This window comes from Oreochromis niloticus, linkage group LG3 (genome assembly GCF_001858045.2).
Source record: "Oreochromis niloticus isolate F11D_XX linkage group LG3, O_niloticus_UMD_NMBU, whole genome shotgun sequence".
Classification (NCBI taxonomy): Eukaryota; Metazoa; Chordata; class Actinopteri; order Cichliformes; family Cichlidae; genus Oreochromis; species Oreochromis niloticus.
In genome coordinates, this window is record NC_031967.2 from 15,029,045 (window position 1) to 15,047,582 (window position 18,538).

At 47.5% G+C, this 18,538-nt stretch overlaps 3 protein-coding genes across 5 annotated transcripts; 1 reads left to right on the forward strand and 2 right to left on the reverse strand.

Annotated features, from left to right (window-relative positions):
• Positions 1-1,776: 1,776 nt before the first annotated feature.
• LOC112843069 (mucin-2-like) lies at positions 1,777-9,685 on the forward strand. Its single transcript, XM_025900794.1, has 5 exons — positions 1,777-1,796; positions 2,653-6,007; positions 7,679-7,740; positions 7,831-7,979; positions 8,065-9,685. Exons 1-5 carry the CDS (start codon positions 1,777-1,779, stop codon positions 8,253-8,255), a joined length of 3,777 nt encoding a protein of 1,258 aa, XP_025756579.1. The 3' UTR covers positions 8,256-9,685.
• A 67-nt stretch (positions 9,686-9,752) lies between these two features.
• Positions 9,753-18,104, reverse strand: LOC109196490 (uncharacterized). 2 transcript variants are annotated; one of them, XM_025905400.1, is made up of 4 exons: positions 16,700-16,768; positions 14,594-14,683; positions 13,754-13,974; positions 9,753-10,024 (listed from the first exon to the last, which is right to left on the reverse strand). In XM_025905400.1, exons 1-4 carry the CDS (start codon positions 16,703-16,705, stop codon positions 9,769-9,771), a joined length of 573 nt encoding a protein of 190 aa, XP_025761185.1. In that variant the 5' UTR covers positions 16,706-16,768; the 3' UTR covers positions 9,753-9,768. The 2 variants fall into 2 exon arrangements, 1 of the variants encoding a protein (XP_025761185.1); XR_003218979.1 differs by lacking the exon at positions 9,753-10,024 and adding an exon at positions 16,172-16,210 and having other exon boundaries at positions 16,700-18,104.
• On the reverse strand, positions 9,933-13,742 carry LOC112841686 (histone-lysine N-methyltransferase 2D-like). Of its 2 annotated transcripts, none has more exons than XR_003218978.1 (2): positions 10,345-13,742; positions 9,933-10,258 (listed from the first exon to the last, which is right to left on the reverse strand). XR_003218978.1 is itself a non-coding variant. In XM_025905397.1 (2 exons), exon 2 carries the CDS (start codon positions 13,042-13,044, stop codon positions 10,885-10,887), a length of 2,160 nt encoding a protein of 719 aa, XP_025761182.1. In that variant the 5' UTR covers positions 13,045-13,291; positions 13,378-13,742; the 3' UTR covers positions 9,933-10,884. The 2 variants fall into 2 exon arrangements, 1 of the variants encoding a protein (XP_025761182.1); XM_025905397.1 differs by having other exon boundaries at positions 9,933-13,291; positions 13,378-13,742.
• Positions 18,105-18,538: the final 434 nt, after the last annotated feature.

Here is an 18,538-nt window from a genome sequence, read left to right on the forward strand (position 1 = left end):
CAGCTGCCACCACCACCACATCCCCAGCCACTACAACAACTAATGCTCCAACCACCACCACAGCCCAAGCCACAACAACAACAACACCTGCCACCACCACCACATCCCCTGCCACTACAACAACCACAGCTGCCACCACAACCACATCCCCGGCCACAACAACGACCACAGCTGCCACCACCACCACATCCCCAGCCAATACAACAACTAATGCTCCCACCACCACCACAGCCCCAGCCACAACAACAACAACACCTGCAACCAGTACCACATCCCCTGCCACTACAACAACCTCAGCAGCCACCACAACCACATCCCCGGCCACAACAACAGCGGCCACCACCACCACAACACCTGCCACAACAACAACGGCTCCCACTACCACCGCAGCACCAACTACAACAACAACAACAATGGCTGCCACCTCCACCACAGCTCCAGCCACTACAACAACAACAGCTGCCACCACCACCACCACACCTGCCACAACAACAACGGCTCCCACTACCACCGCAGCACCAACTACAACAACAACAACGACAGCTGCCACCACAACCACAGCTGCCACCACCACCACATCCCCAGCCACAACAACAACAACAGCTGCGACCACCACCACAGCGGCCACCACCACCACAACACCTGCCACAACAACAACAACAACGGCTCCCACTACCACTGCTCCTGTGACAACAACGACGGCTACCACCACCACAGCCCCAGCAACTACGTCAACAATGGCTGCCAGCACCACCCCAGCCCCAGTCACTACCACAACAACAGCTGCCACCATCACCACATCCCCGGCCACTACAACAACTAATTCTCCCACCACCACCACAGCAGCCACAACCACCACATCCCCGGCCACAACAACAACCACAGCTGCCACCACCACCACAGCCCCAGCCACAACAACAACAACAGCTGCCACCACCACCACAACACCTGCCACAACAACAACAATTGCTCCCACTACCACCGCAGCACCAACTACAACAACAACAACAGCTGCCACAACTACCACTGCTCCTGTGACAACAACGACAACGGTTGTCACCACCACCACAGCCCCAGCTACTACAACAACAACAGCTGCCACCACAACCACAGCTCCCACAACCACCACATCCCCGGCCACAACAACAACGACAGCGTCCACCACCACCACATCCCCTGCCACTACAACAACCAAAGCGTCCACCACTACCACAGCCCCGGCCACAACAACAACAACAGCAGCCACCACCACCACATCCCCGGCCACAACAACAACAACAGCTGCAACCACCACCACAGCAGCCACAACCACCACATCCCCGGCCACAACAACAACCACAGCTGCCACCACCACCACATCCCCGTCTACAACAACAACCACAGCTGCCACCACCACCACATCCCCGGCCACAACAACAACCACTGCTGCCACCACCACCACATCCCCGGTCACTACAACAACTACTGCTCCCACCACCACCACAGCCCCAGCCACAACAACAACAACAACGGCTCCCACCACCACCACATCCCCTGCCACTACAACAACCACACCTGCCACCACCACCACAGCCCTGACCACAACAACAACCACAGCGTCCACCACCACCACAGCCCCGTCCACAACAACAACTACTGCTCCCACCACCACCACAGCCACAACAACAACCATAGCTGCGACCGCCACCATCACATTACCAGCCACTACAACAACAACAGCTGCCACTACCACCACAGCAGCCACAACCACCACATCCCCAGCCACTACAACAACTAATGCTCCCACCACCACCACAGCCCCAGCCACAACAACAACAACACCTGCCACCAGTACCACATCCCCTGCCACTACAACAACCTCAGCAGCCACCACAACCACATCCCCGGCCACAACAACAACCACAGCTACCACCACCACCACAGCACCTGCCACAACAACAGCGGCCACCACCACCACAACACCTGCCACAACAACAACAACAACGGCTCCCACTACCACCGCAGCACCAACTACAACAACAACAATAGCTGCCACCACAACCACAGCTGCCACCACCACCACAGCCCCAGCAACAACAACAACAACAGCTGCGACCACCACCGCAACACCTGCCACAACAACAACAACAACAACGGCTCCCACTACCACTGCTCCTGTGACAACAACGACGGCTACCACCACCACCACAGCCCCAGCAACTACGTCAACAATAGCTGCCAGCACCACCACAGCCGCAGTCACTACAACAACAACAGCTGCCACCACAACCACATCCCCGGCCACAACAACAACTACTGCTCCACCACCACCACAGCCCCAGCTACTACAACAACCACAGCTGCCACCACAACCACAGCTGCCACCACCACCACAACACCTGCCACAACAACAACAACAACGGCTCCCACTACCACCGCAGCACCAACTACAACAACAACAATAGCTGCCACCACAACCACAGCTGCCACCACCACCACAACACCTGCCACAACAACAACAACAACGGCTCCCACTACCACTGCTCCTGTGACAACAACGACGGCTACCACCACCACAGCCCCAGCAACTACGTCAACAATGGCTGCCAGCACCACCACAGCCGCAGTCACCACAACAACAACAGCTGCCACCACCACCACAGCGGCCACCACCACCACAACACCTGCCACAACACCTGCCACAACAACAACAGCGGCTGCCACCACCACCACAGCCCCAGCCACTACAATAACAACAGCTGCTACCACCACCACAGCAGCCACAACCACCACAGCTCCAGCCACTACAACAACCACAGCTGCCACCACCACCACATCCCCTGCCACTACAACAACCACAGCTGCCACCACCACCACATCCCCGGCCACAACAACCACCACTGCTCCCACCACCACCACAGCCCCAGCTACTACTACAACAACAACAGCTGCCACCACCACCACAGCCCCAACCACAACAATAACCACAGCTGCCACCACCACCACAGCCACAACAACAACCACAGCTGCCACCACCACCACAACACCTGCCACAACAACAACAACAATGGCTGCGACAACTACAACTGCTCCTGTGACAACAACAACAACGGCTGCCACCACCACCGCAGCCCCAGCCACTACGACAACAACGGCTGCCACCTCCACCACAACCACAACCCCTGCCACAACAACAACAACAACGGCTCCCACTACCACCACAGCACCAACTACAACAACAACAGCTGCCACCACCACATTCCCGGCCACAACAACAACCACTGCTCCCACCACCCCCACAGCCCCAGCTACTACAACAACAACAGCTGCCACCACCACCACAGCCCCAGCCACAACAACAACCACAGCGGCCACCACCACCACAACACCTGCCACAACAACAACAACAACGGCTGCCACCTCCACCACAGCTCCAGCCACTACAACAACAACACCTGCCACCACCACCACAACACCTGCCACAACAACAACAACAACGGCTCCCACTACCACCGCAGCACCAACTACAACAACAACATCAGCTGCGACTACCACCACAGCTGCCACCACCACCACAACACCTGCCACAACAACAACAACAACGGCTCCCACTACCACTGCTCCTGTGACAACAACGACGGCTACCACCACCTCAGCCCCAGCAACTACCTCAACAATGGCTGCCAGCACCACCACATCCCCTGTCACTACAACAACAACAGCTGCCACCACCACCACAACCCCTGCCACAACAACAACAACAACAGCTGCCACCACCACAACAGTGGCCACCACCACCACCACAACACCTGCCACAACAACAACAACAACAGCTGCGACAACTACAACTGCTCCTGTGACAACAACAACAACGGCTACCACCACCACCGCAGCCCCAGCAACTACAACAACAACGGCTGCCACCACCACCACAACACCTGCCACAACAACAACAACAACAACAACGGCTGCTGCCACCACCACCGCAACCCCAGCAACTACGACAACAACGGCTGCCACCACCACCACAACCCTTGCCACAACGACAACAACAACGGCTCCCACTACCACCACAGCACCAACTACAACAACAACAGCTGCCACCACCACAACAGCGGCCACAACAACAACAACAGCTGCCACCACCAGCACAGCTGCCACCACCACCACCACAACCCCTTCCACAACAACAACAACGTCAGCCACCACCACCACAGCCCCAGCCACTACAACAACAACAGCTGCCACCACAACACCGGCCACAACAACAACAACAACAGCTGCCACAACTACCACTGCTCCTTTGACAACAACAACAACAACGGCTGCCACCACCACCACAACCCCTGCCACAACAACAATAACAACAGCTCCCATTACCACCACAGCACCAGCTACAACAACAACAGCTGCCACCACCACAACAGCGGCCACCACAACCCCTGCCACAACAACAACGGCTCCCACTACCACCACAGCACTAACTACAACAACAACAGCTGCCACCACCACCACCACTCCTGCCACAACAACATCAACAACAGCTGCAACCACCACAACAGCGGCCACCACCACCACAGCACGTGCCACAACAACAACAACAACAACAACTCCCACTACCACCACAGCACCAACTACAACAACAACAGCTGCCACCACCACCACAACACCTGCCACAACAACAACAACGGCAGCCACCACATCCCCAGCAACTACAACAACAACAGCTGCCACCACCACTACAGCTGCCACCACCACCACAACACCTGCCACAACAACAACAACAACAGCTCCCACTACCACCAAAGCCCCAACTACGACAACAACAGCTGCCACCACAACAAACCCAGCAACTACGACAACAACGGCTGCCACCACCACCACAACCCCAGCACCTACGACAACAACGGCTGCCACCACCACCACAACCCCTGCCACAACAACAACAACAACAGCTTCCACCACCACAACAGCGGTCACCACCACCACAACACCTGCCACAACAACAACAACAACAGCTGCCACCACCACCACCACAGCCCCAGCAACTACGACAACAACGGCTGCTCCTTTGACAACAACAACAACACCTGCCACCACCACCGCAGCCCCAGCAACTACGACAACAACGGCTGCCACCACCACCACAACCCCTGCCACAACAACAACAACAACGGCTCCCATTACCACCACAGCACCAACTACAACAACAACAGCTGCCACCACCACAACAGCGGCCACCACCACCACAACACCTGCCACAACAACAACAACGGCAGCCACCACAACCACCACCACAGCCCCAGCCACTACAACAACAACAGCTACCACCACCACTACAGCTGCCACCACCACCACAACACCTGCCACAACAACAACAGCTGCCACCACAACAACAGCGGCCACCCCCACCACAACACCTTCCACAACAACAACAACAGCAGCCACCACCAGCACAGCGGCCACCACCACCACAACACCTGCCACAACAACAACAACGGCAGCCACCACCAGCACAGCCCCAGCCACTACAACAACAACAGCTGCCACCACCACCACAGCTGCCACCACCACCACAACAGCTGCCACAACAACAACAACAACGGCTCCCACTACCACCACAGCACCAACTACAAAAACAACAGCTGCCACCACCACAACCGCGGCGACCACCGCCACAACACCTGCCACAACAACAACAACAACGGCTCCCACTACCACCACAGCACCAACTACAAAAACAACAGCTGCCATCACCACAACAGCTGCCACCACCACCACAACACGTGCCACAACAACAACAACAACGGCAGCCACTACCACCACAGCACCAACTACAACAACAACAACAGCTGCCACCACAACTACATCTGCCACCACCACCTCAGTCCCAGTCTCTACGTCAACGACTGCTTTCACCACCCCCGTTCTTGTTGTTTTCAGATCCATTGAAAGTAATTTTACAACTGACTTGTTGAATTCATCATCTGAAGCTTTTAAAACTCGAGCTGCAATTATAAAGGCACAGGTATGTTTTTTACTTTGTGGAAAGTAGAATGAAGCATGTGTCTAAAGAAAAGACATTAATAATGATAATAATAAATTTTTTTATAACGCTCCTTTCAAGACACCCAAGGACATTGTACAATAGATAAAAACACATAATAGAACAATGACACAATGAAGAACAACAAAACAAAGCACAAGATCAGGTGTGAATGAAGTTGTACTGCAACTACTTTTTCGAGTATTTTACAGATGAAGGGTAGATTTGAAATCGGACAGAGGTTGTTAAAATTGTAAGGGTCTAAAGAGGGTTGTTTCAGTATGGGAGTGACTGAAGCGATCTTGAATAAGGAGGGAACGACACCGGTGGTGAGTGAAGAGTGGATGATAGCAGAGATGAGTGGGAGTAAAAAAGAGAGGCAGGGTTTCACAAGCCCTATAGGCATAGGGTGAAGATACATTGTGGCAGGCTTTGATTTACATATAAACTCAGAAATATCAGAAAAATTAGGAAGTAACTATGATTGTGGGAATAGCTCCAGTCAGCTCACATGCAAGGCATTCTAGGGAACTAAAGGTGTCAACATTCACTGGCAGGACTTTCAAGTGCTGGCGACAAATGATCGCGAGACCACCCCCACGACCTGAGCAGCGAGGTTTAGAAAAGTAAACAAACCCCGGAGGAGTAGATTCATTTAGCTGAGAAAAGTCATCAGGTTGTTGCCAGGTTTCAGTTAAACAGAAAAAGTCAAACTTACAGTCAGATAGGAAGTGTTGGATGAGAGGTCCCTTATTTGTCAGTGAGCGGATGTTTAGAAGGCCGAAGATGAGTGGAGTATTTTCTTTTTTGCTAATCGCGGTGGGCGCCCTGGTCAGGTGGGCTAGAGATTGGTGGTTGACAGCCCAATTAGGGTTCCTGCGAGGGCGACGAGTAGCAGACCATTAAAATACTACATGCTCAATACAGGATTTCATTGATTTACAGGCGGAACAAGTCAACTAGAGAATGTTTGCTTGCACCATTGGAAAACTTTGGAAAACTTTTTCCAAAGATTTATTGATGTGCTTTTGAGCTATTGATCCACAGTCTTATTATTATTGTTGGATTTTTATTCTTCTCTCAAAGGAGACAAACTCTTAAGATGTTGGTTCTCACTTCATATTTGAAGAAAGCTTTTTACTTTAACAAATACAGATACAAGATTCTCTTTCTTTCGCTTGTCTACTGTCTTTCGCATCTCCACCTCATACATTGAACTTGACTTTACAGCACATATTTAAGACAAAAAGCACTACATTTCTCTCACCAGAAGATTGATAATAAACATAATAAAACTGTATGAAGTTGTTAAAATGCATTAATTTAAAATCTGTGAACGTTTTTCCAGTTTCCCCCAATTTCTTTTAGAAAGGGCAGCACAATGGCATGGTAGTTATCACTGTTGCCTCGCAGCAGGACGGTCTTGGGTTTGAATCTGTATTCTCATCATCCTCCTTGGGAGGAGACACATTAAACTATTGGGCAAAAGAGTGCAAAACTAATATAGCAAGCCCATCTTTGGACTGTTCCACCATAGCTACTCGCCATAGGGGTCAAGTGCTCATCAGGCTACTGTCATATTTTACTGTACAGTTTGTCACATATAAAACCATATTAACAGAATTTTAAGAAAATTCTCCTTTGTGCCTGCAGCTGGAACCTCCTTACAGAATTGCGTTCCCTTCCTTGGTCTCCTTGAATGTTGTGAGCTTCAGGTAATTTCAGTATTTTGACATACAACATTAAGAGCACTGACCTAAAGCCCAAAATATTCCAAACTATAAATTTTGTCTCTGCATTTACAGGCAGGGATCAGTCATCAACACCATAGAACTTCAGTTTGTAAACACATCTGTACCAAACAACACTGCGATTAGCAATGTTTTGAACAGTACAGCCTCAAACGTTTCAGGCTTTGACATCGAAAGGGCCTCCATCACTGTCAATGACACATGTGAGTAATATTTTGTGATGTTTGATCAAAAAGTCTCAAATGTTTTAGAGTGACTTCTCAATTTGTCAATTTTTTTCTGCCACAGCTGCTGCATCAACTAATACATCAACTACTACAACTGTTGTACCAACAACTACATCTACTGCAACTACAGCATCCACAAGTACAACTGCTGTATCTACAACTACGGCTTCAAGTGGAGTATGCCACAAGATTAATTCCAGCACTGTTTTACCCCTGGTGCTGCTGTTATGGCTTCTATCAAGCCAGCAATAGCATCTGTGCTGGTTTCCATGTGAAAGGCAAGCAGAAGATGATGCAACTCTTTATTTATTGGACACATCAGAAAGAGTAGATTTGCTATGTTTTTCAATATGAAAATATTTCTGGGTGGGAATGACCCTGGTATAAACAGAATGACACAGACAAAGGCAATAGATTATAACACATATTGGTGTTGTATCTTAAAGGCTTAGTAGTTTATGCTGTTCAATTCAGTTCAATTCAATTTTATTTATATAGCGCCAAACCACGCTAACAGTCACCTCATGGCAATTTATATTGTGAAGTACCTTGTATTGTATTATAAGGTAAAGACCCCACAAAGACCCCTCTGCTTCTAAGTGTGTCTCTGCCTACATGTCTGTTAACTGTTCATCTTTCATATTTTCTAAATGCAAATGATATGTTTTAGGTTTCACTTCATATAGAGCATACACAGCATATATATCACAAATATATATATGTACCCCCCCCCCCAAAAGAAAGAAACCACTGGCTCTTTGTTTGCAGAAATGGTGTGCAAGGGCACTGCCCTGTGCACTGTAGTCAAATGGCTAAATGGTATGTCATGCCAAGCCTGGGTTTTGACACCACACTGATACAAAGGACCCAAGACACAGGCAGCGTTGTGGAAGATTGCATGTTTGAGTTATCGTGGTTTAGCTCGGTAGCTATTCAGTTCCATGCTGCTCGGCTCAGCCCTGGTCATCTGACCTGTGCTGCTGCTCTTTGTGGATTTAGTCAGCTGAATTCACCAAGATATAAGCAGAGATATCATGGCTAGTTTTCAACACCTAGACTGTATAAAGGTGGACTTTAGTGATTAAATCTGATGTGAAGACCCTAGCCTTGTTTTTTTAGTTTATAATGAATACATTGGTTACACTGAAAAAAAATTGGAGTGACATTTACTTAAAAAAAGCTAGGCAACTTTTTCCACACAGAAAGTGCTTGTAATCTTTACTCGGGCTATTTCTAAGTAATATTTACTTACTAGAACCATCTATGTTTTATGTGAAATACACAAGTAAATTGCACTGGCAATACCCATCTATAGATTGTAACTTTTACTCAGAATACCATTGCATCCAATTACAAAACCCAAGTGAACATTGCTGATATTTCTTTGTGTTTCTTACTCATCTTTTCTTTGTTATATTCTATGTAATTTTTAAGTAATATTTATTATGAATGTACTAGTTAATATTAATCAAATTGAATAAATATTTTTATTATTCTATTAAATAATAAATCAATATTTTCCAAAACAAATATTTGCAGCTTAAGGGACACTTTTATTTCACAGTTGAAATGGCATAGATATATTTAAAATATCTACATAACATTATAACCACAAAAAACATGGCCATAGAACTTCTTGCTCGCAAATTTCAAAACAGAGCATATACACATATACAAAAAAAGAAAACATGCTATTCAAAAACTCAGTGTGCACTGTCCCCTTTCTTCTAATCAACTTTCAGAACACATACATCAACTCTGTCCATTAACAGTTGCAATCACTACCTTTGCAGACATTTTCAGAACGTTCAGGACAGAAAGAACTTGTATAAAACTGAGCAACACTTGAAATTACTGTCAGAAAACAGACAAAATGCAAACAAATTAATTGTGCTGGACAAAAGCACAAATAACACTGGAACACTCGCGCTAAAAGTTTCTTGTGGAGAGACTGGACCTTTGGTGACATTTTAAGGATGTCAAGCTCAAGAAACAGCTTCTGAAATACCTCAAACGTATATTTCTGTCACGGTCTGGCTGGCAGACCGTGGGGATGTGGGGAAATTGGACCCAAACGCCGGACTCTTCAGTGCAACAGTGTTTATTTACAAGGTGGTGAAGTAAACAACAATAAATCCCCTAGTGTCCCTGACTCCCGTGTTGTGTCTTCTTCCCAAAAGTCCCCGTGTAGTGCTCTCTGCTCCAGTGTCTCTGGACTCCCCGTGCTCACTGCCCTCTCTCGTTCCACACTCCTCCTGAGGGAAAACAATAGAGGCAGCCGTTAACACACTATATCCTAGCAGGCATACACTCACACTTTCCTACAAGCTAGAAGACTGACGTGAAGTCAAACGCAATAATCCAGCGTCGGTGGAAGCTCCATCACTCCTCTAAATAGTTCCACCGACGAGCCCTGATGAGGAGCAGGTGTGTGGCAAGGGCTTCGGGTGTGGCCAATCCTCGAGCTAGGCCACGCCCCTCAGGCCTGAAGATGCCTGTAACTTGGCCACAGAAACAGCAACACACAAACACACACAAACCTGCCTACATACAGATGAGGACAGAGATCAGAGGCAGTGCAGACAACACACCAAAATAATAATAATAATAATAACGACAATCCTAATAATGATAATGCTAATAATAATAATAATAATAATAATAATAAAGGTCCACACTGTTCACGGACCCCCGAGTCCCCGGAACCGGGTCCGTGACAGTACCCCCCCTCTAAGGGTCGACTCCCGACGACCCCAAAACTAAAACCCAAAAACCAAAAACCACAGTACAACCAACCCAGGGCGGGCGGCGGGGGGTCCAGGACGGAGGGCCCCAAAACCTCTCCGACAACACCACTAAACAACAAAAAATGAAAAAAAACTCAGTTCAGTAGTCCAACCCCGCTCCAATGACAGCAAACAGTTCTGGCTGCCGACCCAGTGGGCGGAAAAACAGGCGAGACCTGCTGTGGGTAGGCAGAGGCAGAATACAGTTCAGGAGGCCTACCTCTAGTCCATTGGAGGGAACGCTGGATCTCCGGCGGACGGCCATGGGTCCGGCAGCAGCGACAAAACGGTTCAGGGGGCCTGCCACTGATCCAGTGGCAGCGGCGCTGCAGGTCCGGTGGCCTGCCACGGATCCAGTCGCGGTGGCGTGGCAGCTGCGGCGGGCGGCCATGGGTCCGGTAGCAGCAGTGTTGCAGCTCTGGCGGGTGACAGAGTAGAACAGCCCATGACGCCCGGCGCGCTGGACGTGGACGGCGTGGAGGGCGCGCTGGACGTGGACCCTGCACACTGACCCCCCGCGTAGACTGATCGGATTCCTCCCGCCCGCCGACCTTCGATGGCTGTGCACGCTCCTCCGGCCTGCCGAGCCCCTCTCTCGATGGCGGGCACTCCTCTCGCTCTCCGAGCTCCTGCTCCTGCTGCAGCTCCGGCCCCTGCAGCTCCAGCTCAGGCGGTGCGCGCTTCTCCGGCCCGCCGGGCCCCTCTCTTGATGGTAGCCGCTCCTCCCGCTCGCCGAATTCCGGCTCTGGCTCACAGAGCTCCTCCTCAGGTGGTGCGGGCTCCATCCGCTCGCTGAGCTCCGCCGGCTCGCTGAGCTCCACAGTCGGCGAGGCGGGCTCCTCCGGCTCGCTCAGCTCCTCCGGCTCGCTGAGCTCCACAGTCGGCGAGGCGGGCTCCTCCCGCTCGCTGAGCTCCTCCGGCTCGCTGAGCTCCACAGTCGGCGAGGCGGGCTCCTCCCGCTCGCTGAGCTCCTCCCGCTCGCTGAGCTCCTCCGGCTCGCTGAGCTCCACAGTCGGCGAGGTGGGCTCCTCCGGCTCGCTGAGCTCCTCCGGCTCGCTGAGCTCCACAGTCGGCGAGGCGGGCTCCTCCGGCTCGCTGAGCTCCTCCGGCTCGCTGAGCTGCCCCTCCGGCAGCGGCGCTGCTACGGATGGTCGATTCGGAGGCGAAGATGGTGATGCGGTAGCTGCAGGTGGTGAAGATGATGGTTGAGCGGGCGATGTGGAAGGTGAAGCCGAGAGTGCCGCGGTCGCTGCAATCTGATGGGACGCTGGTGGAGAAGTAGCTGCAGAGGGCGGAGGCGATGATGGTGTGGCAGCTACTCGTGGTCGACTGGACAGCGATGCAGGAACAACAGACTGGTGAAATGGTGGCAGAGTAGGTCCAGCAGACATATCGACCTCCAACTGAGGATGAGGATGAAAGGCTGACTGGACTAAAGACAGAGTTTCGTGCTGGGCAGCAGACTGAGTCTCGTGCTGGGCAGCAGACTGAGTCTCGTGCTGGGCAGCAGACTGAGTTTCGTGCTGGGCAGCAGACTGAGTTACGTGCTGTGCTATGGCTTCAGGTTGTGCTAACAGCTGGGTCACAGCATTAGCATTCACACAGTCCGAGGTAGAGTTGGCAGATGGGGTGTGTAAAGAAAAATTGTCCAAATGACTCACCACAGCCGACTGTTGAGAAGTCCGGAAATCCGGCTGCGGTGAAGAGCGCCAGCGGCGCGAGCGTCGCTTCTTTGACGATGCCGGGGCCGGCGCGAAAGGCTGAGATTCCACCAGTCGGCCGGGCAGGAGAGCAGCTGTGTGGTTTGGAGCAGCTGGTCCTTTGTCTGCCGACTCAGCAGATGCCGCGGAGGTGAGTGGAGATGTGGTGAGGTGCAGAGGGCGTGTGAGCTGTTTCCCCTGCAATGGAGGGTCCAACAAGTGAGTCGCAAACGACGGTGGGGAAGCTATCTGCCTATGAGAAAAGAAACAGGCCGCAAGGGCCCCCAGGGAGGTCGCCACATCCTCCTCGCCCGGACAGCCCAAACCGAAAAGCTCAAAGCTGGAACTTGCCCTCAGCATGGTTATAATAGAAATTAATTTCTTAATGTCCAAAAAGCTCACAGAAAAGGTGGTTGAAGACAGGAAAGTATCAAAAAATACGACCTGTATGTGTCTCTGATGTGGATCTGCCACCTGGATAATGCTCCGACAGTAATTCCAGAGCTGGGCGAGCAACCCCTCCTGTGAAACGGTCCTTGAGTCCGCTGGGCCCATGATGGCTGGATTATTCTGTCACGGTCTGGCTGGCAGACCGTGGGGATGTGGGGAAATTGGACCCAAACGCCGGACTCTTCAGTGCAACAGTGTTTATTTACAAGGTGGTGAAGTAAACAACAATAAATCCCCTAGTGTCCCTGACTCCCGTGTTGTGTCTTCTTCCCAAAAGTCCCCATGTAGTGCTCTCTGCTCCAGTGTCTCTGCACTCCCCGTGCTCACTGCCCTCTCTCGTTCCACACTCCTCCTGAGGGAAAACAATAGAGGCAGCCGTTAACACACTATATCCTAGCAGGCATACACTCACACTTTCCTACAAGCTAGAAGACTGACGTGAAGTCAAACGCAATAATCCAGCGTCGGTGGAAGCTCCATCACTCCTTTAAATAGTTCCACCGACGAGCCCTGATGAGGAGCAGGTGTGTGGCAAGGGCTTCGGGTGTGGCCAATCCTCGAGCTAGGCCACGCCCCTCAGGCCTGAAGATGCCTGTAACTTGGCCACAGAAACAGCAACACACAAACACACACAAACCTGCCTACATACAGATGAGGACAGAGATCAGAGGCAGTGCAGACAACACACCAAAACAATAATAATAATAATAATAACGACAATCCTAATAATGATAATGCTAATAATAATAATAATAATAATAAAGGTCCACACTGTTCACGGACCCCGAGTCCCCGGAACCGGGTCCGTGACAATTTCAGTTTCAGTGGGTAACTTAAGTTGACAGCATAGATGACACCCATGAGCAGGAGGCAAGCGTTTGTCACACTTCCGCAGTCCTCCAGAATTTCTGTCCCCTCAATGATGACCGACACGTTCACAGGATCTTGGTTTTCCTGTGCCACATTGGGATGGATTATGATGATCTTCATCATGTGATTACTGCAGTCCTCTTTCAATGCTTCTTGGCTGACGTCCTGTGAAAACAAACAAACCACAATTAGAAATAACTAGAATAGATTCCAAGTAAAAGAAAAGGTTAAGAGAAAAAAATGTAAAAATAAAAAAGAGGTATACTCAATTTAGTATACTCAAATCAAACAATATTCATATGGCACTTTTCATACATAAAGTTACAGAACGTGCTTCACAGAGGCTGACCCTGAGACAAAGAAAATCACTTTTGGGGGCCATCCAGCCTGGAGCTGTCCATGGGACGGCACGCGTGTTGGTAGACCAGAACCATTATATCATTAAAATAGGTTATAAAGATATAATCAAATTAAATACTCTTTTGCTCATAAAATAAAGTTAATAAGTGATCGTTAAATAGTCAGAAAAAAAATCAGACAAAAGGCAAGTTAAAGTTTAAGGCAGATAAGATAAAGATTAAATATGATTTAAAAAATAAAGGGTAAGAGCATAAAGATTTAAGAAATTAGTTAAAAGCCTGATTAAAAATATTAATCTTGAGTCTTTTTTAAAAAAACATCGCGAGTGTAGAGAATCTTTGACCTTCAATATATCATCACAAGTGAAGACCAGATTATAAGGTTAGACAATAATTTTAATACAGTCATTATGATCATCAGATACCTGATGGTCTTTGATCAGCTCCTCTCCACTCTCTCCAAGATACTCAACTAAGCAACGAATGATAATGTCCCTTCTGCCATCGACATGATGCTATTAAACACAAAAAGAAAATTTATTGCAGAAAATACACAACATAACATATGTAACATACATACATAACAGCACATACAGATGTAAACAGAAAGTTACCCATGGAGAATGTAAGCCTGCAGCTACATTCTAACGTTGTGAAGTGTGCAACTTAACATGAATTTCTCAACGATGTGTGTTAAGACAAGAGTCCAGTGCATGTCATAATCTGTGGGTCCAGAAACTGTCTCTGCCCAGTGAGGAAGGTTTTCTGCCTCATCACTGGACATGCAAATGAATTTTTTGCAACATATCAGTACCTCCTATCACAATATTAACCAGTCAAGGACAGGAATTCCCACACACAAGAGTAATATTTTGGGAAATAATTGTATTGGAGTCTATGGGCAGCAGGAAGGGATCTCGCTGCACTCAGAGGGTCACTTTGAAAATTCTGTAAATTTCTCTGCTTTTGAGCGCATATTAAGGGAGAGATGACAGGTTTGTATACACTTATAGAGACAATCATGTGCATAAATTGTTAATTGTAGCCACAGTGTCAGGATCAGGAAAACAGTTTCAGCCAACACAGACACTGATCAGATTAAAGGACAAGTTCAGTATTTTACACTTAAAGCCCTGTTTTCAGTTTATGATGAAATCGAATGATTTTGATTGAAATTTGGACACATGCTGCTGGCCCGAGCTTTTTTGGTTTCTGTGGTAGCACACCCCCACCTCCACAATGGCTGCATAGGTGCACTGGAACAATCCTTCCTAAAACGCATTAAACTTTAGTTTACAAAGACGTGAAACTCACCGAGTGGTCAGGAGTGTTCACTGATATGTTCACACAAAAATCGCTGCAAAAGATACTTTCCAACTGGTTTTTATTGTAGTTTTTGTCCAACTCCATTGACTTGTATTAGATGTGCTGTGATGTACGGTATTAGTCCGCCGCTATTCTATTCTATTATTCAAGCTCTCGGCGGAAGAATGTACAGGTGTGAGGCGTTTGAAAAAATAGGTCCACAGTTTTACAACAAATGGTAAAACACCTGTTGGAAAGCATTTTTGTAGCGATTTGTGTGTGAACATATCAGTGAACACCCCTGACCACTCGGTGAGTTTCATAAAATACTGCTTCTCTGAATTAAAAAAAACAGAGCAGCAAAGTAGACAAGTAAATGAAAGAGGTCCACTTTGTGTGACCATCTTCACATGGTGTCGAGACAAATGGGTCTTAAGGGCATTAAATGTTTTAAACGAGCAAGGGCAATCAGTGTGAAGACAAGGGACTGACTGGCTGCGACCACCATTTCCATGCTTTAGTCTGTAGTGTTTTAACAATCCCAACCTCTTCTCTGACTCAAAGCTACATATCTTACACATCCATCTCATGTTGTGGCACCTTAAACAGACAAATTAACCATCTCAAAATTAAACCAAACTGCCACACAAGGAAATTATGTGACAAGTTAAACCTAATCGTTACTATTTTGATCTTACCTTGTGGAGTTCAAATTAGCAGTCAGAAGGTCCTATGTTCTGTAAAAAAAAAAAAAAAAAAAAAAGGTTATCTATATGCTTTTCAACTAATTTCTACTAACTCAAGGATGCACACTGATATTAATTTTTTTTGGTTTTTTTTGTTTACATATGTCAGCTCGGTGTCAAATTTAAAACAGGTCAATATGAAGACTTGAGTGAAATCGAGTGCGTACATCGAGTTTTTTTTGTTTTGTTTTTTTCAAAATACACCTCATGGCAGCGGTGCAGCAATTATTTTAAACTGGACCGTGGTTGTTTTATTCACAAAGACGTTAGTTAAGGCAGCAGGCGTGTGTTGTTTAGGTGGCCATCTAAGCTGTAAAGTACTGTGGGAAATTCTGGACATACCTCCTGCCAGGAAAGTTAGTCAGCAAGTCTAGCAGGAAAATACACTATTTGCTAGCGCAGCTTCTTTCAGTGCGGAGAAACTGACTTAAGTAGGTGAGCCAACAGGAACGTACAAAGTTTGTTCCGCTTAAAACTTACATTCATGGTTCCACTTCTTCCCGTTTCCGTCAAGTCTGCCAACCGTCGAAATGTGGACCATGGTATGTCTGAAGAAAGACCGCTCAAATGTGGGGAGGGGCTTTGACGTCATGCTCCGAATGCAGAGAAGGTGGCCATATTCACTGATGTCACTCCATTACATTTTACTTGGAAATATGAACTAATTAAGCCAATGAATTGGTTTAGTGAATATTACTTGGATCGAATGATTCAATTTACATACAAAACTGAGGACACATAATTACAAACAATCTTCAAGTAATGCACTACAAGAAAAACTGCTATTTTAAAGTAATAGCACTGAATTTTTATTTTTTTGTAAAATTTATATAGATAATTGAAATAATAACTACAGGGCCAAAAAAACATTTTTTTCAGTGTATTCATTATACAGCTTTGGCAATGATTCTGCATCTTTTTCTGTCTGGGGATGCATTGTTGTGTTTGACGAGCGGTAATAACAGCTATTATTTTATATGGAGTAATTACTGTTTTTTTGTCTTTTTTTTCAAGCCTGTTTGTTTTTTTCATGTCTTGTCCATGGTGTATTTTGCTTGGGCACTCTGTCTGCTCACCTGTTTACTTATATTAAAGAAATTATGGTGAACACAGCTTCTGAAGATGCTATTATGATCAATATTTTTTTGACAAATAATGAGGATCCAGCACCCAGAATGGAAGCAAAAGGAGAATTTTAGGTGTACATGTAAGAGATCTCTAGGGGTAGTGTGAGTCCACTCAGTGCTGCAAGGTGTTCTGGGGACATGACTGGAAAGTTTGATCCTACTAAAATCTGTCACTGCTGACTGTCCATTTATTATGCTACCCTGCATATCTGTAGGTTCCGAGTGTATGTGAAGTCAACTGAACTACTGTCAACAGTATATAGCCACCTACTTGTACTAATGAGATTCATGCACCTTTTGTCTCATATGATTTTGTATCCTTGGATGGAAAATAGACATTCTAAAATTCGGCAAGATATTGGGGCTAGTAAGAGGTTTATTCGGGAGAGCATTTTATCTTTCTGAGCCCATACTGCAACAAGAAGTAAATCCCCAGTGCTTGGCATTGGTTTGTTACTCTATGGATGCAGAGTTTCCATTTTTATTCCAATCTGATACACAGTTTTTACAAAAGTATTCATGTACCCATCCAAATGATCGGTTTCAAGTTTTCCAGTCACTTCCATGGCCACAAATGTATAAAATCAAGCCCCTAGGTATGCAGACTGCTACTCCTATACTTGTGAAAGAATAGGTCGTTCATTCCACTGTGGTCCCACTAGTTGCTTGTAACGTAATAGAGGCAGCTAGAAATTAAAGCAACTCTGCCACAAAGTGGTAGGTCACGTCCAAGTTTTTTAGTAGATGTACGTATTGTATCAGTTTGAAAATCCTAGATGACTTCCTTCTAGAGTTATTGCATTCACAAGATTATCAGAAAACCTGACCTCTGACCTTGACTTTGAGGTTAAGGTCACTGAGATTTGAATTTATTCAAGATTTTTAGTGGATGCACCTATGATACCATTTCAAAATCCTATGTTGTCTTGTTCTTGAGACTGTTCCTGTTTCGAATATAAAAACAGACCAAAAATACACAAGCAAATTGTTGATTTAAATTTCTTTCTACTTGTGTTGTAGTCATTCCTAATTTAAGTGAAATGTTGGTTTTAGGTTAACATCTAGTTTTCTTTTGTTCTTTTTTCAGTTTACAATTAATATATTTGGTTGCTAAAAATGTTACTCTGTGAATCAATCTCTACGGCCTGAACAAACCGGGCATAACAAGTGGGGTCTCATCTATTGCTAAATC